Here is a 24,116-nt window from a genome sequence, read left to right on the forward strand (position 1 = left end):
ATTATATTTACTCATATATATTAATACATACTGCAGTTGGACTAGATGATCTTTGAAGGTCCCTTCCAACTGAAATATTCTATTCTATTCTACTTTATTCAAATATATTCAATGATGCATGTGCCACACAAAGGACTAACGACTTGACGTCGTTAGCATGTGGCACGAATCGTTGCTCAAACCAACGCTACAGGTTTTGATCTACTTGAGAGGGCTTCCTCCAGTAAGTTTAAAGTTCAGAAGTTCAAAGGCATGTCTCATTAGAAATTAACCATGGCACTTTAAAAATGAGAAGGGAATGACTTACTCCACGCCTGAAAAACTTGGCAGAGGCCTCCTCCCAAGCCAACAGACAATGGCATGCAGAGACGCCTATTGGAGAAGAGGGCTTGACTTGAGGGACAGCACAAACAGCAGAGACCTCTTGCAGTGCTGCTCAGAAAACGTGGCCAATTGGCTTCTCCAAGCTTTGTTTGGAGGGCAAGGTCTGCAGCATGAGCTGTAATGTGCTTTATTTTACAGCTGCCCACCTTGTACTGACCACTGGGTAGATAACTAGCTGAATATCCAAATGGGGCTCTATTCATACAGAACTGAGGGCTGCCCGTGCAGCAGCAACTCGTCATATACCTCTGGCCTTTCCTCACGCTCGTACAGATGACTGATACTGTCCTGTTGTGGCTTTCGAATGACCCAAATCCCCAGAGCTGGCAGCTGTGGAGAGAAGTCCCTCCAGCTTTTCCTCCCAGCCTTTCCCTTCCAGTCGCTGCAACGCCCAACCCCAGGGTGTGAGCACTCTAGGGTCATCATACAGCCCTTTAGAGTCTACGCAAATTGTTAAATGAGAAAAGCGACTGTCAGCCACAAGGAGCAAGTCCAAGGATGCCACTGGTCCTTGCAAAAATCCATGAAACACACCAGCACCCATGCATCCCACCAGGCAAATAGGTTTCTGCCTGCATGAGGCCTGGTGTGGCCGTGGGCCATGGATCCCATGGCTGGAGGGGGCAGAGGGTGAGGGCTCATAGTGCCTGCAGGCTGAGCTGCTGCTGCTATAACTCGACATGTGCAGTTAGGGGGGAGGCCTGGAAGGGCCATCCGAGCCCAGGACAAAATTTGGCTGGTGGCAGGGGTGAGCAGAGACCGCTAAGTCAGCACCCTGGTGCAGCCCCAGGAGTGAGGCCTGGGAAGGATTGCACTTTCCCTTTCTTTTAAGCACAGCTTTTTCTTGCTATATGTCAAACTCGATCCTCAGAAGGCTTTTTTTCTTTCATTTCTCAGGCCCCTGTGTGTATCTGGGGCATAATGTCCATGGCAGGTGGCTTTGGCCAGTGTCCCCCAGAAGCTTCAGCCAGAGCCGCTGCCTGGCTGTGCGAGGGAGCAGGAGGGTGCCTTGGGCCGTGCTTGCAAAACCTCAGCCTGGGGAGGTGTTTGCAGCCCTGCCAGGGCTGGAAAACAGCTGTGACAGGCATGAGTAAAAACCTCTGCAAAACACAGGCAGCAAAAGGGCTTGGAGCAACATCCACGGCACTACAGCAGTTTGACAGTGATCCCAGCCTCAGGTTGGATCCTATTCTTGACAGGAAGAAACCTGAAACAGGTTCAGGAAAGAGATCTCAAAATCAATATTGTCACAGCCCGGGACACGTGATTTGTCACTTGGGGCACAATGGCTGGCACAGGGCGGCAGCTTAATGAGGCTTCAGTGCATGCTGCCGCTCTCCAGCCTGCACGCAGACACCCGTACGCCGATGCCTATGCCTAAACCAGTCACTGTAGGTTTTACTTATGGTCAAGAAAGTGTATTAACTGTATATCAAGCAAAAAAAACCAAACAAACAAATAAACAAACACGTTATGCATTTTAATTGTAACATTTATGTCAGGTTCTTTAATGGGTCCAGCAAACCTGTAGCTTCTGTGTGCCAGGTTATATCCTACCCTTCTTTTACAGAATCAGGTTTTTCCCGTACTTCCCAGAATACCGCGTGAAAAATGCTCTGGGCCATCTTTCCAAATAAACTCTTAATCCTCAGACATCGCTGAAAGTAATTTTTGACAATAGTGCACTATCCTGCTGGAGAAAAAAAAAAAAAAAAAAAAAAGTCACTACAATAAGCATTGATGTCTCCATTCTCACTGTCTGACAACTGCTAGCATTTTTATTTCACTGACATTTTTCAAACTATTTACAACCGAAATTGACCTGAGACTTCCGAAATCTATGAATTTGTTGTTGGAAGGTTTTCTGATTCATACTTGGCCATAACACACAAAATAACCACACCAGACAATGGGAAACATACAGACAAACAAAAAAAAATCCCTAATTTTTCACAGAGCTGACACAAAGTAAACAGACTGCTTCATTGCCCTATTTTCTCCCATTGTATATCCTTGCTTACTGAAAAGAAAAAAGAAAAAAAAAAAAGAAAAGAAAAGAAAAAAGAGTGCAGTGCAATATTTAAATTCAAATAGAAGAGCACCAAAATCAGAAAGAATGACCATATACATGAGGCATCATACAGTGCTGTAAACATCATTTACAAGCTGGACATAAGTCAAAACTATTGAAAAAAATCTCCTTTTCTAAACGTTGAACTTAATTTTTGACATGAAAAAAAAAAGACTAATTAATTGTAATGCTAAATCTCTCAAAAGTGATTCTGCCCTAGTTCAGCTGGTTTGAAGTCAAAATGAATGAAAAAGCTGAAACAAGCAACTAAACGATCCATTCAAAGAAAGAGTCAGCTGTTAAGAGACACCTGAAGAAAGCAAAAAACAGAAAAACACAGCGCATATCTTTTATCATATACACTATCAGTAGAAAAAGGTTTATTTCTTTACAATCGCAATGGCAAGGTAGGACTACGGCAGTATAATAAAAGTAAAATATCTTCGCCGTGGGAGCATGAAAGCATTAACAGAACAGGCAGGGTACATTGTGTGCTGTCCTTGGCGAATGTGTGGTTGGCTACTCTGGACCATGATCCAGAGAAAATAAGAAATCCAAGTGAACTCTCTCCTAAATAACAGAGCTGCTTCGTTTGCTACGTGTGGTAGGCTCTGGCAGACCGTCTCCCAAGAGTCATCAGGAGGGCACCACGTGGAGGAGTAGGGAGACCCCTTGCTGCAAACAACCTGTGCACGCGCTCCCTACCCAGCGAGTCCCCATTTATTTTGCAGGCAGTCTTCACTGAGGAGCTAAGCAATACCTCCAGCTTTAGAAAAACACGGTGCTATGATAGAAGTCGTGTGACTTCACTAAGCGTAACAAGTTAAAATGATCAAGAGCACAAGGATTTTATAACCTTCTGGGTTCTCAGAAAAACAACAGGCAGAGCTGATAAGCACGTGCTTCAGCTCAAGGGGGATGGTAGCAACCGGAGGCAGCGGTGGAGGCGATGACAGCACGTGATGTGAGAGCAGGGCATGGCAAAGGCCATGGGAGGAGGTAAAAAAAAGAGACACCGGGGAGCAGAGGCAAGGGGTGACAAGTGACACCGTGGTCTTTGTACACAGCCCTGCTGAGCCTCAGCCCAAATTTGCCCTGGTTTCCAGTTGGCAGGAAGGGGAGACGTGAAGGCGAGGGGTTGCTTCCCACCTTCCCACCATAATCTCTATGTGAAAGGAAGCTCGTCCCATACCCCCTCCAGCTCCTTGCCCCGATTCCCACAGTGGCCCCGTATTTACTCAGAAACGGGCTGTGTCACAAGGAGGGAGTTGTGGTTTACTTTCTCCGGCCTCACTGTTTATTAGACACCAGTCCTCCCTGCCAGTGGCCGCAAGTGGTTTCATTTAACCGAGAGCTCAAAAACCACAACCTGGAAGGAAAGCAGCTTCTGTAGCGTGACTTAATCTGAGAGCAAACTGGCCGGGATCAAAAAAGGTCATGGTGACAAAGCAGAGTTAAAGGTTGACTTAAATCAACATGCTCAAGCAGCTCTGAAACAAAGGGAATAAGGAAATAATGTGACTTTTTGCGATCAATACAGACTTTAAAAAATTGATAAACTGAGGCTCAAATTAATGCGTATTTGACCTATCAGCGATACTGCTTCCTTTGATCCCACTGGTTCGACTTCATTGCTGAACTGGTGTGTGCATGTGAAATATAAACGCTGGACAGGCTTCACTCGACTGAAGCAGGTAAAATCCTCTGGTGAGAAGGGGGCTGCCTGCAGCAGAGGCAGCTCTCTGGTGAAGACGAGAGACTTCACATCAAACTGAAGCTTGCTGAGCTTGGGGAACCACAAGTAAAGCTGACAGCACTGAGATCTGAGATATAAAAAAGAAACAGGGGAAACCAGGCTTTAAAATACAGATGGAAATGAGAGCATGTGTGCCAGACAGTGCCTCTGCTCACTTTGTGTGCAAGGGGTCTTCGTGTTCCTCCACACCTCGTGGTGCCCCCGAGTCTTGAGACCTGGGAGGCATACGACGAGGGCACAGCTAAGGGCTTTGGTGCCATGCTCCCCGCTTTGGGTTTCCTTCAGCCTGTCCAACGCACCTTCAGAAGCAGTGACCACTGCAAAAAAATTTCACCATGTAAACAGCTGGGAAAGTAGTCCGATGTACCGCCGTTGTGAACTGAGATGCATATATCCATGAAAAGAAATTTCAGCACGTGGGCTAAATAACAGGGCGGCAGGGTCCAGAAGCAATCACGTTCTGTGCACAACATGCAATGTGTAATCACTAGCGCACCGCTGCCCCACTCACAACAGCTACAGTAAGCCCAATTAGGGCTCCCCGTGCTACCCTATTTGCTTGTTACGACACAGTCGTAGGGTAACAGAGTAATTTGGGTTGGAAGGGACCTCCGGAGGTCACCCGGTCCAACCCCCAGCTCCAAACACAAGCACGTTCTTGTTTTGTAGTCATTTGTACTCGAAGCTTTCCGCGTGGGTGCCTGTGAAAGATGAGGGACTGCTCGTGCCCAGGTCTGCCAAGCACTGGGAAAAGGGCAGAGACCAGCCACGCTGTACGAGGGCAGGGCACAGGCCGGGTGGCAAAGTGTTCCCACTGCGGGAACACCGCGGGCTCCAGCCTGGGCTGCAGCTCAGCCCCACTGGTCAGGACTCGGCCCCTGAGACTGTGGCTCACTGCAGGGATCGCTTCTGAAAACAGGCTGCTTTGGAAAGGCGTTGATTTGCCCCCCTCCCTGATTAAACCCTTGTGAATTGCATTAGACGCAGCAGCCCTTCATTTCACGAATCCTTTCTAAATCCCATTGCACGGGACCACGCTCCAAAAATCAGTCGGGAAGTTGGGAAGTTTCCCCCCTTTTATGATCAGCCCCCATTTAGCGAAACCTTATTTGACGTGGAGGCGGCTTCAGCACTACCGAGCACTGCAGCCTGTGCTGCTTGCCAGGAGGAATGCACCTCAAGTGAAGTAGGAGATGCATTTCTTCAAATTTCCTGCTCAGTTTGTTAAACAGGTTATATCTATTTTTAAAAGCATTGTATTACAAACTTTCAGGGAACAACGCAAGGTGTTTCTTTTTTTTTTCTTTTCCCAACAAAATTAAGAAAAGGTGAAAAAAAAAAAAAAAAAGAAATGCTGCATTAATCTTGGTGTCAAGAAACAAAGTCTCTAATGTCCAAACGCACCGCACAGAATGGGAGAGGGGAAAGTTTATTGGCTCTTGGAATGCAATTTTTCACTCCTTTAAAATGCTCTGGCTTGTCACTTCCTATTAATTTTTACTTTTACTTACATAAGAGACGAACCGCAGAACTTACAGTCCCTCTTGCCCTGATGGTTAACAAACCTGGGCGGTAATTTCATTTAATTTCTCATAGCTCAACAAAAGCGACGGTGGTGATCCAACATGAGCGAGGGCTGGTGCTTATTACCCGATGTTCCTGCCCTGATGGGCTTTGTAGGGTGACACCGAAGAGGAAACCAAGAAGCGTTCCTTTGTTTATTCTCCTCCGGAGCAGAGGAGCTATCTGCTCTTTGTTTGAGGCGGCACTTTTGTTCTGTGCCACACAGAGCACTGCCAGTCTCCTCATTTCACAGTCACCTTCACCTCCTCGAACACGTATGCCAATGTGAGGTGCATTCCCCAAATCCACCACCGCCAGCAGGGCTGACCTTGCTGAGGTGTGACTCTCACGCAAGCCTGGCTGTGCTCCCTGCGAGGCTGCCTTGCCTTTTTGATATTCAAATCCCCAGGAAAATCCTAGCAAACAAGGAAGTTGTCCTTCAGCCTTAGAAAAATAAAGTGGGTTGATTTTCTTTCTTCTATTTTTTTTTCCTCCTGCTCAAGTGCTCTAGGCACCTTGAAAGCCGTAACACAGCAGAGCCAGGAAACGGTCTCAAGTTGCCCAACCTGTGCGTGGTAAAATTACAAGAAAAATTACTCCAGGACAAAGGCATGACGACCCTAGTCTGCTTATCCTGGCTAGAGAACAAATGGCGTTGTCATCTGGTGTTTGACTTATGAGGCAATCATGACTGCTTGTGATTTTGATCCTGCAAAAGCTAAAATAATATCCTGTAGTTCAGCCCTACCGTTTCGGACGGACCCTTCTGCGCATAGCAAAACAACTTCTGTGCACTGTAGAAATCCAAGCGTTGACTTCTGATTGTAAAAAGATGTAGTTTGCACTTAGTAATAATGATTAAAAATAGCAACACCAACAACACGTTTTTATGCCCGAGATTCAGTTGTGACAAAACCTGAACCCTAAGGGATGGTTTCCTTAGGAAAAGTTGTGAGCACCTTTCTTCCCAAGGAGATAAATACATGCTCAGGCAAATGAATGAGCATGAAACTGTGTTAGTGCAATGCTCTGCTCAATTTAATGCAGAAAAGAAGAGGAATCAGTCATGGGGTGCCTGCAGAACTTATAAATATCCCACAGTCAGGGCTTGTCCCAACGCATGGGGGGAAGAAAACAAGGCAAAGGCTGAGTCTGTCAACCTACCACACAAGTTGAAAGTCAGAAAGCCAGAACTAGGTGGCAAAAAAACAGAGGCAGAGGTTGAGGGGTCTGACAGGCATATGTGTACCTGCCTACCGTGTTCTTGGCCAGCAGTGAGGAGAAAAGGGGACGTGGTTGCTGGAAAACCCCAAGCTGAAGGTGTTTGAGCTACGAGCGTGACCGAGGAGCTTGCAGCTGCACAGGGGAGAGGAGCTGATGTAAGAAGGGCACAAACGCAACCCCGGAGAGGAAAGTTTTCCACCTCCTAATCCCCGCAGGTAGCAGCCAACGCCAGGAAAATGCCACGGGGGAAGAGCGGTTGCGGCTCCTGCTCAGCCTCAGCCCAGAGCGAGCGCCCAGCCCCGCCTGATGTCAGTTGGGGTTTGCACCACCGCAGATGGGATCAGGAGCCCGAGATCTTGCGTTGATTTTGGAGGAGAGAGGCGGTCAGGGCCGGATCAGTAACACAGATAGCCCCGGAAACGTTTTGGGAGCAGCCCTGGCAGGATAGCCAGGAGAAAGCCTCGGGGCCAAACCGCGCCGGGCACTCGGGTACACTGAGGGCACTTCATGCTTCTTAGGGTAAAAAGGGGTCTGCAGGGGCATGAAGGTCCAAAACCGGGTCTGAAAGGGCAAATTAGCCCTGCTCAAAGGGTCCCTGCTCACAGGGGAGTGGGTTTGCAGTGGGATTAATGCGTTTAACCCTTCATGGGGTGCAGCTAACCCTACAGGGGTGCACCTGACCCTACAAGGGGTGCACCTGACCCTTCAGTGGGTGCCCCTAAGCTTTCAGGGGGTGCCCTAACCCTACAGGGGCACACCTGACTCTACAGGGGTGCACCTAACTCTACAAGGGGGTGCACCTAAGCCTTCAGTGGGTGCACCTGACCCTTCAGGGGTGAACCTAAGCCTACAGGGGGTGCCCCTGACCCTTCAGAGTGTACACCTGACCCTACAGGGGTGCTCCGAACCCTTCAGTGGGTGCATCTAAACTTTCAGTGGGTGCCCCTAACCCTACACGGGTGCACCTAACCCTGCAGGGGGTGCACCTAATGCTTCAGGGAGTGCACATAACCCTTCAGTGGGTGCACCTAACCCTACAAGGGGGTGCCCCTGACCCTATGTGGGTTCACCTAGCCCTACAGGGGTGCCCCTAACCCTGCAGGGGGTGCACCTAATGCTTCAGGGGTTGCACCTAATGCTTCAGGGGGTGCACATAACCCTTCAGTGGGTGTATCTAAACTTTCAGTGGGTGCCCCTAACCCTACACGGGTGCCCCTAACCCTACAGGGGGTGCCCTTAAACTTTCAGTGGGTGCCCCTAAACCCACAGGGGTGCCCCTAACCCTACAGGGTGTGCCCTTAAACTTTCAGTGGGTGCCCCTAAACCCACAGGGGTGCCCCTAACCCTACAGGGGGTGCCCTTAAACTTTCAGTGGGTGCCCCTAAACCCACAGGGGTGCCCCTAACCCTATAGGGGGTGCACCTAACCCTATAGGGGGTGCCCTTAAACTTTCAGTGGGTGCCCCTAAACCCACAGGGGTGCACCTAACCCTTCAGTGGGTGCACCTAACCCTACAGGGGGTGCACCTAACCCTACAAGGGGGGCACCTAACCCTACAGAGGGTGCCCTTAAACTTTCAGTGGGTGCCCCTAAACCCACAGGGGTGCACCTAACTCTACAGGGGGGGCACCTAACCCTTCAGTGGGTACACCTAACCCTACAGGGGCGGCACCTAACCCTACAGGGGGTGCCCTTAAACTTTCAGTGGGTGCCCCTAAACCCACAGGGGTGCACCTAACCCTACAGGGGGTGCCCTTAAACTTTCAGTGGGTGCCCCTAAACCCACAGGGGTGCCCCTAACCCTATAGGGGGTGCACCTAACCCTACAGGGGGTGCCCTTAAACTTTCAGTGGGTGCCCCTAAACCCACAGGGGTGCCCCTAACCCTATAGGGGGTGCACCTAACCCTACAGGGGGTGCCCTTAAACTTTCAGTGGGTGCCCCTAAACCCACAGGGGTGCACCTAACCCTTCAGTGGGTGCACCTAACCCTACAGGGGGTGCACCTAACCCTACAGGGGGGGCACCTAACCCTTCAGTGGGTACACCTAACCCTACAGGGGCGGCACCTAACCCTACAGGGGGTGCCCTTAAACTTTCAGGGGGTGCCCCTAAACCCACAGGGGTGCACCTAACCCTACAGGGGGTACACCTAAGCCTACAGAGGTGCACTTAAGCCCACAGGGCACACCTTCCCTTACATGGGGTACCCCTAACCCTACAAAGGGGTGCACCTGACCCTTCAGTGGGTGCCCCTAAGCCTTCAGTGGGTTCCCCTAACCCTACAGGGGGCACATCAGCCCCTACAGGAGGTGCACATAACCCCACATGGGTACCCCCGACCCTACAAACAGGGAGATGCAGACCCCCCCCATTCCTCCCCCACCACCTCCCCTGACACAAGCCCCGCCCCTCCCTCCGAGGGGGCGTGTCCAGGGCTCAGGGCGGGCCGGCGGCTGCCCAATCAGCGCCTCCCTCGGCCGCCCCGCCCCGCCCCGCCCGGCGCGCCCCCGCCGCGGCTCCGCGCCCCCCCCGCCCCCGCCGGCGGGTGTGCGCCCCGGCGGGCCCGATGGCGAGCACGGCGGCGGAGATCGTCGCCTTCCTGCTGACCGTGTGCGGCTGGGTGCTGGTCTCCTCCACGCTGCCCACCGACTACTGGAAGGTGTCCACCATCGACGGCACGGTCATCACCACCGCCACCTTCTGGGCCAACCTCTGGAAGACCTGCGTGACCGACTCCACCGGCGTCTCCAACTGCAAGGACTTCCCCTCCATGCTGGCGCTGGACGGTCAGGGCCGCCCGAGCACCCCCCCAAAAAAAAAAAGAAAACCCCCAAAAAATTAAAAATCGACCCCAGGGAGAACGGGGAGGGGGGAGCCGGGCCGGGAGGGACCCCCCCGGGGCCGCCCCACATTATGGGAGCAGCCCCGGGGGGCGGGGGGCTCGGTGCTGCGCGACCCCATAGCATCCAGGGGAAAGGTTGGAGTCCTGTGCAGGTTTCTGTGCGGGTGTCACCACCCGGCACCCTCACCCGCACTGCTTGCAGCTCCCCTAAGAGAGCTGTGGGGTGCAGCAGGGCTCACCTGGCTGTAAGTAAGGGTTTTGGGAGTAAATGGTTTTTTTTGGGGGTGATAAATGAATAAACTGCGCGGTGCGGGTCGAAACGCAAGTCGGACCTACAGCGCTGTCCGGGCACGGGAGGCTGAGGGCAGATTTGGGAGTGAAAGGTCTGCTTGGAAGAGGAAAGTGCGAAGCCAATCAGTGGCAGAGATTAATGTTATCGCCGCGGGGATAAATGTTATCGGTAAGCAAATTAATGCCATTAAGCCTTTAAGCCGCCGGCAGGACGCAGGAGAGGTCCGCACTCCGAGGGCAGGCGTTGCCATGTGGCAGAGCCGACCCCAGGAGCATCTTTCTCCCCAGCCCTTTGGTGGCAGGGGGTGTGGGGGCTCTGCCAGTGTCCCCGAGGGGTGGCAGGGCTGTCCCGGCACCGCTGGGGTCCCTCGGAGGCACCGAGCCTCTTGTTCGGCTGCTGCTCTGCTGGAGGGTGAAGCCCCCAAGACTCAGATCTGGAAGATCTGTGGGGTTGTGCTGCCCCAGGAGGTGAGTTGCTGCTGCGGAGGGAAGCACCTGGAAGCTCCTGAACCCCAAAGACACAACTGGAGAGGACCTCGTCCCGCCCTCCCGGCCGGGCTGTGTGACAGCAGAGGGAGGAAGCCCGGCATCAGCTTTCCTCAGCGGTGTCTCCGAGTGCTGCGGGGCCAAATCCTGGCCCCCAGGCACGGTGCAGGCAGGGGGGCGAATGATGCACCCCCAAACCCTCCCCAGCACAGTCCGGCCAGCCCCCATTAAGGGCTCGCCCCTGTGATCTGTATGCAAGCAAAAATGATGCTGCAGTCCATGGGACTTGAAACCATTTGGGGTTTACCTTTGTGCGCTCCTGGCCATGGATGGGAACTTGGTGATGGAAACGCCTCCCCAGGGCAGGACGTGCACGTGACCGTATTTCCAGCGGTGGATCCAGTGACCTTGCGACAGAGCTCAGCTGAACACAAATTTACTTAGGGGATGGAAGAGGGTGTTAGAGCTTAGAAAAACATACAACAGCAATGGGCGTGTGCTTTCGGAAGGAATTCGTGCTCTATCTGTAAGGTAACCTTTTACACTTGGTGCAGACTGCAGGATGCCACTGCAGGTATTTGTTGTGAAAGTGATGATCCCCGTAACAGCATGCAGGTGTTTTTTTTCTGAGTGTTGTATATACTGTATAAATATACACGTTCCCCAGGGCTCTTTGAGAGTGTTAGAGGTGAGCATGAGAGGCAAGCTTGAGAGCAGTGAGGCAGGCAAGATGATAGCAAGATGAATTTGAATGCAGGACAAAACACATTTGTTTTAAAAAAATACTTGAGATAGGTTTCTCGTGGAATGCTGCTAAACATGACTTCATGCGTAATACATGTTTGTCTACCTGTCTGTTTAAAACATGGCTTTTTGTTGCTTTGGAGCTTCCTTTGGGTGGTCGGCGTCTACACGACGAGGTACCGGCTTCTTACGGACCCTGGTGCAAACACACGTAATGCATTTTTGGGTCTTCAGTGGAAGAGGGGGAAGAAGTTGGCAGCCTCCCCATACACTTCCCTGCACTGTGAGTCTCAGTCAGCAAGATAACGTCCTTGCTTTCCAGGAAGCAAAGCAAAGGTTTGATTAATGTTGCAGCCAAACGCTCTCCAGGTCAGTCCTAACCTAGGTTCAAGTGACTGGGGGTTTGGTGCTAAGGCTGATTTCACCCTTTTATGTTTCCTGGTGCTCCAGTCAGCCTGGTAGAGCTGAATCTTCTGCTCTCCCACCTTATGAGTGCAGGTTGTGGTTATTTTTTTTCAGATATCTGTGTTAAAAGTGGGTGCCTGTTGGGTAATGGCTGTGGTGAGCTGCAACGAGTCCCGCCTTGGCTGGCCTGCAGAATTTGGTGAAATATTGAGCGGGGAAGGTTACTCATTCAGCAGAGCTGAGCAGTGCTCCAGCTTGTGCTATTATAAAGGAAAATGATTTCTGGGTGAGGGAGTTAATCATTTCTTGCTGTCTCACTACCCTCAGCCTATTTTGAAGCTGCGCGTTGACCTTCAGCAATTGCATTTCAGCCACGTCGTACCTAGCATCTACGGCTTGTGTTGGTTGGGGTGAATATTTACTGTTTCTCCTGGGAGGTTCAGGCATAAAGAAAAGTTTAGAGGACCTCTGGGTAAATATGTTCATGGTTCAGCACCTTAATGTGCCAATTAACTCCTAACAGCGTCGATAAATTGGGCCTGTCAAAAATAACAGCTTCCTCGCCAGTTTGCATCTCCTGCCTTACCTGGCTGCTATGGGAAATACATTATGTGGAAAAGTAGTAAGAAAACTTTTCCAGGCCTACTAGCAAAAAATAATGAGAGAAAACAAGGCTGATGTCTTCAGATTTGTGTCTTGTGAGCTAAAAGCCACGTTTTGAAATCTTACTGAACGCCGCTTCCTACTGACGTCCTTTGGGTCTCGCCTGAGGGCATTAGGGGGGGACAGAGTGAAAATACAGGATTTTACTCGAAAGCAGAAGTTTTAGCTATTGCTGGAATTTCAGCCGAGCTGTTGGGGAGTATAGTTTTATTTCGCTGTTGAGGAAATTGTGCCCTGGCCGGTTTGGCTAGAAGGGTGGTCGCCTCACCTGATCTGAGGTAACCACAATATGGCCGTCTGGCGTGAGCTCCCCAGGCTCACTTCATAACCCCTGCAGAAGATAAATAACTAACTAAATAAGAGAGGTGCAATTAATGTGATCTATTATAAGTTCCTCTGTTGGGATAGGGTGAATGATGCCTCAGAAATGCCAGGTTTTCTCAGCTGATGGTACAGTCCAGTGAACACCAGAGGTGAAGAAGCTTCTTACGATGTATGACTGCGTGCTCTGCAGAATGGTTCACTCTTTAGGGTGTCCATACCTTTTGTTTTCTTGCAGGTCCCCCCAAAAAAGTTTTTTACAGCACCTAGGAGATCTTAGGCAGATGGTGGTCTTTGGTTTGGCTCTGTAAATCTTCAGTCTGTAGTTCTTCTGCTGGGTTTTTCTCATCTCTGGTCTGAGTTAGCCCCTGTAGCATGGACGTGGTGGTGCTTCTCCGTTCTGTCGAGCCGTGTTTCAGGTGAAGGCATCTCTGGGGTGCCATGGGATGATGTGTGGGATGCTGCTCATGTGTTCAGGGGTCTGAGAGGGACCTACCTGGAGCTGCTTTTCGTGGCTGCTGGCTCAGGGCTGGAGGCTCTTTGGTGTTGAGTGGAGAAGAACACAGACAGCAGCCTTTCCTATCTAAACTGTGCTCCCGGGAGAGCAGGAGAGAAGGGTTGGCTGTCTCCTTTTTGCTACAACATTGGGAAGCATTGCTTTTTACGTGGATTCAAAAGGTTTTGAGGTACAGCAGCCTGCCACTAAACATTTCCACAAGAGGCGTTATATCCTAGGTTATCTGACCATTGCTGAAGACAAATATCAGCCATGCCTATCAAAATATTCTGCATTAAAGTCACAGTAGATACTCTCAGCACAGCAGAAATTCAAAGATAAAAGATAAAAAAATGTATCCAAAGAGCTGGCTAATTTTTGAGCTCAAACAAGACTTAAACATGGCAATAATGCTGAAGTAACACTTCAAGGGAACATGTCTGAGGCATGTGTCTGTAAGAACTGAAGGGTTCCTCATAATCCTCTTTCAAAAATAGAAAAATACACAAATTTATGCGTATTATATAAATTTGTATAAAAAATACAAACTGTGACATATTATTGGATATGGAAGATAAGTAAAATTGTAAATTGTAATTATAACATTGTGATTGTAAGTACCTAAAAATCAGAAGTCTAGACTTAGCTGTAATGAGACCCGATTCTGAACTTGCCAGCCTGTGCTTCATTTATCACCCATGGCAAAGGGAGGTGTCTCCAGTGGGCAGCTCATCCAGCTACCTTAGGAGTTCAACTTATTATAATAATTTAAATTATAGTGTTAGACACGTCAGCAGACCCAAATGATGCTTATATTCCAACATGAGAGTCCTATGGCTATTACAGTTATGTCATTGTGTATTCTTCCTTCAGCAGGGGGACTACAGGAGCATGTTGTACATGAAACATGTCCATGGGGTGTTAAGTCCTACAAATTGCTTCTTGTGTGCTGTGTATTACACAAAGCTGTGAATCAGTTATTTTGTTTGTGTTTTTTTTTTAAGTGTTCTTAAACACAGATTGCTCATCCTGGAGCTGGTATTCCTCCAGCAGCGGCCAAAGTGGGTGCCAAAAAAGAGTGCAGAAGAAGGCCAAACGTCTGCGATGGCCATCTGCAGCTCAGGGGCCTGCCAGCCAGGCAGAGATTTCTCTTTAATGGTTTTATCCCGTTTTTGCACCTGTGCAAGAACTTTTGCATCCACGTAGCCTGTGGAAAGCAGCTCCACAACTTTATTGTGTGAAAAAACACACTTTTTGTTTTGAATCTATTGCTTGTTTTTTTTTTTTTTGTTTTTTTTTTTCATTAGATATCCCCTAGTTCCTTTTTTAATAAATTAATTTTCCACATTTTAAGGGCTTTTATGCAGGGCTTTTTTGTTTCTTTGGTATTCTGGAAAAGCGGGTGTAATAAGCAATGGAAACCTGGGTTAGCTCTCGACATTTCCACCCACCAGAGATCAAGGAGAAAAGACTGCAGGCACGAATAATGGAAGTGCATTTCCATTTTAAATGAGATGTAATGGGTTATGGAGAGAAACTTCTTGCTATAAAACGGTTATTTGGCTGTGTGAGATGGCACTGTTCCACCCTGTGAACGGTGCCACGTGGTTATCACTGTGTTTTAATCCCAGGAGGAAGGGAGAAGAGGCCAAGCAGTCGGGTGTCCTGCGGAAAGGCCCTGCATTGGGTGCATCGGTTCAGAGCAGCCTGGCAAAACTGCGTGTGGCCAAATCCAGCTGTGAGGCACTGGTCGGCGTGGCAGCAGCTCGCTTTATCTCCGAGGGTCTCTGCTCTCTGTGAAGCTGAGCATGTATTTGGCTTCCTTGCAGAGCGAGGGCCTGCTGGGCTGATCCACAAGAGATGAGGCCTGGCCAACCTGCTGCCATTGCGGCATCTGCACAGCGAGACTTGCTGTGTGTGCCTCTGCAGCCTGTGGCAGATGCTGCATGTCCCACACAGAGCTGCTCTTCAAAACCCATGGGTGCAGCCTCCTGGGGACACTGTGCCCAGTGCCACAATTGTTTTTGCAGCCCCAAGTGACACAGAGAGTTTTGTAGGGACTAGGTTCACACGGCATCATCACGCCATCACCTGGAAGTATATACTCTGGGATAAGTTGGCATTACACCAGCCAAGGTCTAATTTGGTTTGCAATAATTAATTCATGCCAGATGCTTTTAAGGGTGAGGGGAGCTACAGCGAAACCCGTTGTGTTCCCTGCCCTCACGTTAGCCTTGCCCTTTCTCGTTGCAGGTTACATCCAAGCCTGCAGAGGACTGATGATCTCCGCCGTCTGCCTGGGGTTCTTCGGTTCCGTGTTTGGGCTGATTGGGATGAAGTGTACAAAAGTCGGCGGTTCTGATCAGACCAAAGCGAAAATAGCTTGTTTAGCTGGACTGATTTTCATACTGTCTGGTAAATATACCTTATTTCTCTAAGCTTGTGTATTCAGGAGTCATGCCAGAGCTGCTGCTTTGCGGCAGAAATCAACACGTGACTGCGTCAGGGTCAGGCCCAAAGCTCCTCTGCTGCTTCCACTGAACGGTTTGTCTTCTGCTTTTCAGGGCTGTGCTCTATGACTGGTTGTTCCCTGTATGCAAACAGGATTACGTCTGAGTTCTTTGATCCTTCTTATATTGCACAAAAGTAAGTACTTTCCTATAGCCCTTCATCTTTCAAGAGTAGACCTTAAGTTTCATGCTGCGTGCCAGAACTCATGTATCCAGAAAGCAGATGCTTCTCCTGTTGGGTAGAAATGGAAAGTGGGCTTTATTTATTCATATTTCATCATGTTTTCCATCTGTAGTAATTGTGTGCTGAGGTTTCATGAGCTAAGACCTCCCTGTAGAGTGATGGGTCTGTGGTCTCTGTGCCCAGGCTTATCGCGGCTTGGCAGGACTCTACAGCACTCGTCCCAGGGTAGGCTGGGTTGATCAGGAGTTATGTTTATGTCAAAGATGCAGAGGAGGCATTTCACAAGACAGGTGCTCATTAGGCACATAATTCAATAGGAAGAAAATTATTCCTCTAAGCTATCGATAGCCAGTGGTTTCCATAAAGGTGTTGAACACTGTGCAGTCTTTAGTCCGTTTGAAGAGACATTTCTGCAGGTTCTGTGGACTGTTTTTGCTGACAGATTTTGAACTCTCGATGACTATAATTTGGATCATAAATATTTTTCATAACCCACAATCATAAAGCACTAATGTCAATGCTTCAGCTGTATGTGCGATTAAATACAAGGGAGTGTGTGTTCATAGAACTGCAGGACCAAACCAGAAATAATGAGCATCCCTAAAGACTCCCCTGAAAGCTGTGTGAGTGCTCAGGACCTTCCAAGGCAGCAATTCATGAACCCATCCTCGGCTTCTAGATTTGCATTGTGGCCACCAAGTTTGAAAACACTGGCTGTAATGTAAGCTTTCTTTGTGGTGATCCCCAAAGACGTCAAGCACTGGGTATATATAAAACTGTCAGCCTGAATAAATAACACCAGTTGGATCCACATTTGCGGTAGGACTGACACAGTTTCTCTTTTCTTGAAAACAAGTTCATATGAGTTTCCTTTGTAAGGAGGAGAGGACAGGATCCAAAGGCCACCAAAAGCAACAAGGATGTGAGCTACTGTGGAGAAAATGGGGACTGGCTATACAGCCAGAAGTTAATTATTCATCAGGCTTAATGTTCCCAATGAAAAATAGCTTCATCATTGCCAAAATTCCCTTTCCTTCGTTGTGTTCCTACACTTGTTTTGTTGCAAAAAGGGCAGGCAGACCTCACGGCAGAGTTTTACCGCGAGCAAATGAGAAAACCAGTTTAAAAAATGAAAGGTCTAATATTAAAACATTTCGTCTGCGGAAATTACCTTTTTCCTGAACAACCAGAATAGCACAACTGCTGGCACGAGAAATATTTGCTGCAAAGATAAAGGTGGAGAGCAATACTAGAAGTTGTGATTGGAGTTTCACATGGTGGACATGTGATGCAGCTCATGCAGTGATCTTGTATCAGGTTAAGATAAAGGTGTTATTTGACTACTTTCTCTCTGAAACAATATAAAATACATTGGAGCAATTAATTTTGTTGCCTTCTGGGAACTCTTACTTTGATATACATTGCAGAAGCAGTTAATGAGCCTTGCTGGTATGCTATAGAAATTTGGCACTGGCTCAACTGAGAGAGGACGCTGCTTTGGTTCCTCAACTGTTTGCAGTTTGGTGCATGTTTTCTCCTGAAGTTATCTGGGTGGTGTCAAAGAGTGATTTGAGATACTGTTAGTGGAAAATTAATGACACGGGATGTTTGGCATCCCTTTGGCTATCAGAATTTCCCTCTGGTCTTCTGCATGGGGAAGAGGTGCCTTGAATATATACAGATGCAGGGGGAGTCAGAGATCTGCCTGAGGCTGGTGCCCGAGAGACTTCTGGTTTTCAATTTACGTGTAGCTTAGCGAGGAATGATAGTCACCTCTGGGACACTCTAAAGCCAGCCTTGCTTAGAAATGTTAGGCTGGATGTTATGTTCCCACACAATAGGTTGCATTAGGGGTTTAAAACAGCTCCATGAGTGCTGGTCCACCTCACGGAGCAACACGCGCAGAGGCTCGGTGACAGCACGGGGTGCCTCCGTACTCACAGCCAAGCTGACTGCATTTTTTTTCAGACACCTCTAAGAGAAGAAAATCCGTGCTTCTCTCTGTTCTGCTCTCTTGCCAGCTTCTCTTAGGAAACCATTTCGTCACTTTACTACTTCTAATAAAAGCTTTTATAGTTTTCATCCTTTTTGTCCCTTGCCGCAGTCTGAACTCAATAATGATCATTCTTCCTGATGAATGGAGCTAGTTTATCCAAATTACCTGACTAACTTCCATTTTTATAGAGAATTGTTTCCCCTCAGCCTTTCTTTCCCAGAATCTGTTGTGCCCAGTTCATCCACACAGACCCTCTTTGCGCTGTCCTGCTGTCACGTGGCTTTGAACCCAGTTCTCATTTTCCCTCACTCTTAAGAATTAGATGTTCAAAATACAGATTTCCACTGGGGAGCTGTATTGATTCTCTGAGAAGTTAGGTATGATCATTACCAGTGTCCTGGAGTTCATCTAGCTGGCTAATGAAATTTCAGCTGGTTTGCATGAAAATTTGCTTCGTGGTCCTGACCTATGTAACAGCCGGGATATTTTCCTTCTATACTGATGTTACACCTTCTGTCTCCCTGAATTCTGCCTCCTGGGATTGATGAGAGTGAAATATCCGCTCTTAGCCTCGGTGCTTATTCCCCTGACCTCCTGGAGATTTCCCAGTGATCCTGCAGCAGCAGACTGGGTGCACTGGTGGGAGTCCAGGGGTGTGCAGCCCCATGCCCGGAGAGTCGCTGCTCTCATTCTTACAAGCAAGGATGATAAGAACAGGAGACTGCATTTCCTGTAAGGGTTTTAATGATAAAAAATGAAAGGGAAAAACAGCAAATAGAGAAATTTCTTCTAAAAAAGCCTATCTCCATTTATTAGTCTTTTTTTTTTCAAGAGTCGTCAAGGTGCAGGATGTTTTTAATATGGCATATCGTGGATTTTGGATGGTGGGGTAGGCTTGGCTTCTTAACTGCAAAAAAAACCCTGGATTGGATAAAATCCAGGGAGCCATACACAGGTTGATACGCGACTGAAAATTCCTGATAAGCACCAGTGTAAATCACAAAGGCTTTTGTGTGTGTGTAGGTGGGGAGGAAAGACCAATTAGGCCAGCCCTGCAGCTCCTTAGGGTAGCAGTGTGGCAGGCACCAGGAAGGGTCCTCACACCCCTTCATTTTGGAGTTCAGTGCTTTGGTTCGCCTCTGCAGCTTGCTAAAAGGGCACCTTGGGGCTGTGATTCAGCGTGAGTATTTTATAAATCCCAGGTCTCGAACAGACAGAAATCTGCTCAGTCTTGTGAAACTTGTAGCACCTGGACGGAGATGTTAGCATCATTAGAAATAAAACTACCTGTGGTAGGTTTTGAAGTCAGACAAGGGGCTGGAGGCAGGGTTTTCTGGGTGAAAGGCAGTTGAGCTGTGGCTTCCAGCGTCTTAATTTGCAGGTTGGGTCCCTAAATCCCATGTCAGGTGAGGAGGATGTCTGGGGGAATCTGATCCTTTTTTAGCAAGGGGTGATAAATAGGATGGTGTGAATGGAACAGGAGAAGGAGGTCTCGATGTTAGAGCACTCGCAGGGCTGTTATGACTCAGGTGCAAGCCCCCACCAAGTAGCTTATCTCTGAGCTCTGAAGTCCCTATCTCTTTTTGGAGGTCCCTGAGTCAGAAATAACTTGAACTGGGGGTGTTATCAGCTTCTGGAGACTGATATTCTTTCTACATGTGGCTTTTTCTTGCAGTATGTCTCTTTTAAAAAAACTCCATGCTTTACCTCTGGGCGAAAACATGGAAAAGTGACTTTTTGTTCTCCAGCCAGTGTTCACCCTACAATTCCCTATATCATTTTCTGGGTGTCTGGACCCCCCCTCAGGGAATTTTTCCATTTCCACAGCATCACCTTCATAAAGACAGGGGTTTTGCAGACCAGCTTACTGGTATTCAGGTTGTGTATTTCAACTGATGTCAGAACAGGAGCTGTTCGTGGTCAGAACTAGCTCAGAAGTACGCAGCTGCAAGCTCCTTCTGAGGCACAGGAAGGCTGTCGAGCCGAGGATTTTGTTAGAGTCACCTCAGCAGAGCTCGCAATAAACTTATTAACAAAAGTTGGAACTGATGTAGAGTAAATCCACTTGAACGACGACTGGGGCTGCACAGATGATCTTGGAGGGCTTTTCCAGCCTTAATGATTTTAGTCTGTGGTTCCGTGTGGATGCATATCTTGACGTTTATATATTGCATATTATATATATATATATATATATGTATAATAACCTCATGTTGTGCTCAGGCTGAGAGCCAGAGGGGAGAACTAAGGACAAGGAGAGCTGTAGGCAGCAGCTCAGGTCCCCAGCCTCAGTAGCCTCGGAGGAGGACTCACAGAAAGCCACGGAGCAGCTCGGGAGACAATGGGAACAAATCTGAAATGGTCTGGGGGGACAGGAGCCATGTGGGGTAGAAGGGCCGAGGAATCGGAGATTTCTTCAGCCCTCCGACTGGGAAGAGACGTGGAGAAGCTGCAGAAGTGTGCCTCGGCGACAGGGCTGCCTCTCGCGTGCCAGGGGAATAATGAAAAGAGCCTGGGAGAACGACAGAGCTGCTGGCTTTGCAATGCAAAATGTGTGTGTCAATGGAAAAAAAAAAAAAAGAGGAACAAAAAAATGTAGTGCTTCTATTCTGAAAACAAAATGTTAAATTCGTTCTGTCTTTGTTAAACGCATTTATTGACTTCCTGTAGGTATGAATTAGGAGCAGCTTTATTCATTGGATGGGCTGGAGCTTCACTCTGCATAATTGGTGGCAGTATATTCTGCTTCTCAATAGCTGAAAACAGTAAATCTCCAAGGTAAAACCCGAGTTGCACTTCCTGACAGAAATCAATCCTAGGGCATTGGTACCTGCTATGTTCTGCAGCTTGATTGCTTTTCTGAAACACTTCTCAGTGAGGTCAGAAAAGGGTTGTGTGCATGACAGAAATTAATGGGGTTTTAGGGTAATTCTCTTCCCACCTTTAGTAACTAAGAAAAGCCAATGTGTTGGTAACAATACTTGTGTTACAAATACTTCATAAACTTGCTACAGCGGGAAAAAATGCATTCACAGATGGAGGAAGAGCAGTCAGGTCACCTTAGAGTTGTGAATAGGCGGTGGTTTAATCCCAAATCTCCAGATGAAAAGTGAGAGAGCTGCCAGACGGTGGCGGTGGCAGCGGGACCTCCAGCAGCAGAGGAGGGGTGAAAAGGAGCAGGCAGAACTGGAGGGGGCAGCTGTTCATCTAGGGCCTGCCCCAGCCCAAATATTTCACCCGATCGGGCACCGATTCACTTGGCTGTGAACGAGGGGTACAAGTTTACGTAGAGGGGAATGGCAAAGAGAGATGCTGGAGGGGAAACGGAAACCTCAAACCTGAATAAGGCTCCAGAGAGAAGGAAGGTGTCCCCCTGCACCCAGCAGGAGCTCGAGGTTCCCACAGGTTTCTCCTCCCTCGGTGAGGTTGCAGTGCTTGGGTGCAGAGATGTTCCCCATCCGTGGGATGAGCTGTAAACAGTTCTTCCTCTTCTCTTTTCAGGAGGGGGTACGCGTATAACGGAGCCGCATCTGTGATGTCTTCTCGCACAAAGGTTCACAGCAGCGTCCCAGACAAAACCCCACCAAAGCACTTTGACAAGAACGCCTACGTGTAATTGCCCCGTTCCAAGATCCCAAAAGCCAGTTTGGAAAATGAGTTCGTGTGTTTCATTCTGGGTGATTTCTCCCCCAACAAAACACAATGGAATAACCACTAAGAGGATGAATTTTTAAGATACTAACTCGCAGCTTTTTACGTATTGATGTAAATTTTATTATTCAATATTTTAAAGATTGCTGTTGGTGTTGTAAAGTTTATACCTGCAAATCATGCATCGATGCTGCTTTCTAAAAAATAAAAAAAAAATAAAAAATGAATAGGGTATTTGCGGGCGCAGTCTGTCAGTTGCTTTGGGAACGGCACCGCGCACGTTACAGGTACCGTAGCGCATCACTGCAAGCGCTTCTCCAAGGGGTTTGGCACTGCACAGGAGGGTCACGCTGTGCAGGTTAATATGTAAAATGTCTCCCCACCGATCAGCAGTGACGTTGGACTCTCAGAGCACACTGCCAGGTGCTGGCAGTCAATGGGAATCAGCAGGCTCTTATCTGTTTTGACATTACCAGGGGCGAGGCTCTTATCTCCTTTTGACATTGCCAGGGATGTAAGAAAATACGTTCGTCAAGTCAGTGCCACAGGTATAAGATCAGGAGCCTGGGTAAAGCGAAAACAAGCCTGTAGTTTGGGGAGCCAGCAGCAGCACGGGCTAATCAGGTACAAAGGAGAGTCAGGGCCAGTTGTTACGAAAGCAGCTGTTAAGAGACAGCCTCACGGCGTACGGAGAGGGCACGTGCGATGATGAGCACCTGGCAAAGGACTAACCAAGTAAATGCTTGCAGTACTTCACAGCACCAGTCCGGATAATCTTGAATTAGAAGAGCAGTTCACAAATTCAGCTAGTGCTGTTTCTTTGCCTGGCTCTAGAAATGCAATGGGTTTCGAGGGAACACTTATACAATAAGTCAATAAATAAAATCAGGGACTATGAATAACCACAGAGTAGTTTCTAGGCTGAGACCCTAAACTTAGACACAAACTCAGGCCTGCCTTGAGGTTTGAACAGATGCACCCTTGGAGTTTCATTGCATTGACAATTTTGGGACAAAGGTGTAAATTCAAACAGTACCTGGTCCTATTTAGTAATGGCACAGTACAATAGAAAAAGACAGGTTTGTGCCTGACGTCATCTAAAATGCATCAGAGTGAGAAAGTCATTCACAATTACTTTTATTTTACCTTATTTTTGTATTCATTTAAGTCAAAATAAGATTGTGGCTTTACAAGAAGGCAGGCAATACGGACAAAACAGAAACATGAAAGTACTTGCCCAATTAAAGTAAGGAAAGTATTGACCCTCAGGCTGATGTGTTTGTTGGTTTTTGTTTGTTTGTTTTCCAATTTTTGTGCTTTTATGTTAACGAAGACTCAACTCCAGTAGGAAAAAAAGTAACCACAAACAAGGAGGCATTTAGTCGTAACGTATTTATACGTGAGGCCGTTTTTTTTTTCCTTTGGTGTTTATTGTAAACCATGTAAGAAACTTAACATTTTAATACATGGAAATACTGTATTTACACTGTTCACAATTTTTATAAAGTTTATGATAAAATACAAGAAAATATGCATTTAAAATATTAAAAATAATATTCTGCAGTAAATGCTGTTCACTAGTGAACAGGCTTTCTTACAAGACCAGGCTCAGTCTTTAAAGTAAACATCAGAGGCAAAGTCTTCACCTCAGTGAAATCAAGAAGATTTTTCACCACTGACTTCACAAGAAAGAAGAATTAATCCTCTGTTTCCAAGTAGTGGTGCAAGTGATGTGTGTATGAAAGTTTTTGTTCAAATTCAGGACTGAAAGACCCCACAGCTCTGTATACAGTATTCCTTGTTGTTACACGAACCATATGAGAAATAAATAGAAAACGCAATGCTTTCAACTACATTTTCAACCCCAGCAGAACCCAAAAGCAGTGCCTCCCATCAGGAATACAGCAATTAAATATCTGAAGAATCACTCCAATCTGTAACAGTGACTAAGCTGCTTTTTAATGTGCTTGTATTATCAGCTTCATGAAGGCCTGTTAAAATAACAACAACAAGAAAAATTAGTAAGATTTTAGGGGTATTTTGATTTTATCTATGAGAGATAATCATATGTTACGTGAGCAAACATCTTTTCCTGAAGTCCAAGGCTTCACCAGTGAGGAAATTACAAATGCTGATAATACAAAGACTGTTTGTGTCACAGAATATGATGTATGGACAAACAGTGTCAATATTACATTTACTTTCTCTTTAAAAATGATATGAAGTATTCAGTTTTAACCTTTAAGCACATTGAAATGCTAGAGCTTGAAGCTACTCTGTGAGATGGACGCTGTTTCCTTACCAGTGGTTCAAGTAATTATCACAGCCTGGCAGGACACTTGGATAGGTATCTGGAACAAACCTAGGAGCTGATTATTATTCTCAAGATAGAGAAAGAAAATTCCTCATTGCCTCAAATTTGGGAAAGGCTAAAAATAAAAAATCTTACATGATCAATTTTTAAGACCATGTTTGAAGCCTGATAGTAAAATTTCAGATTAAGGCTTCTTGACATCTCTATGTATTCA

At 47.6% G+C, this 24,116-nt stretch overlaps 2 protein-coding genes across 2 annotated transcripts in view; one reads left to right on the forward strand and one right to left on the reverse strand.

Moving 5' to 3' along the window:
* Positions 1-9,565: 9,565 nt before the first annotated feature.
* Positions 9,566-21,681, forward strand: CLDN10 (claudin 10; the record flags this gene model as incomplete). Its single annotated transcript, XM_084290379.1, has 5 exons — positions 9,566-9,785; positions 15,501-15,662; positions 15,812-15,893; positions 20,608-20,715; positions 21,439-21,681. The coding sequence occupies 5 exons, from the start codon at positions 9,566-9,568 to the stop codon at positions 21,551-21,553; spliced, it is 687 nt and encodes a 228-aa protein (XP_084146505.1). The 3' UTR covers positions 21,554-21,681.
* A 1,748-nt stretch (positions 21,682-23,429) lies between these two features.
* DZIP1 (DAZ interacting zinc finger protein 1) overlaps positions 23,430-24,116 on the reverse strand; it is a gene marked incomplete at its 5' end in the record, with an annotated part of 32,844 nt that continues 32,157 nt past the window's right edge. Inside the window, one exon of the mRNA XM_084285940.1 lies at positions 23,430-23,579. Coding sequence (XP_084142066.1) covers positions 23,497-23,579 — 83 coding nt within the window. The 3' untranslated portion in view covers positions 23,430-23,496. The remainder of the gene's footprint in view (positions 23,580-24,116) is intronic.

The sequence above is a fragment of the Netta rufina genome (assembly GCF_964035555.1).
Source record: "Netta rufina genome assembly, chromosome: 1".
Taxonomy (NCBI): Eukaryota; Metazoa; Chordata; class Aves; order Anseriformes; family Anatidae; genus Netta; species Netta rufina.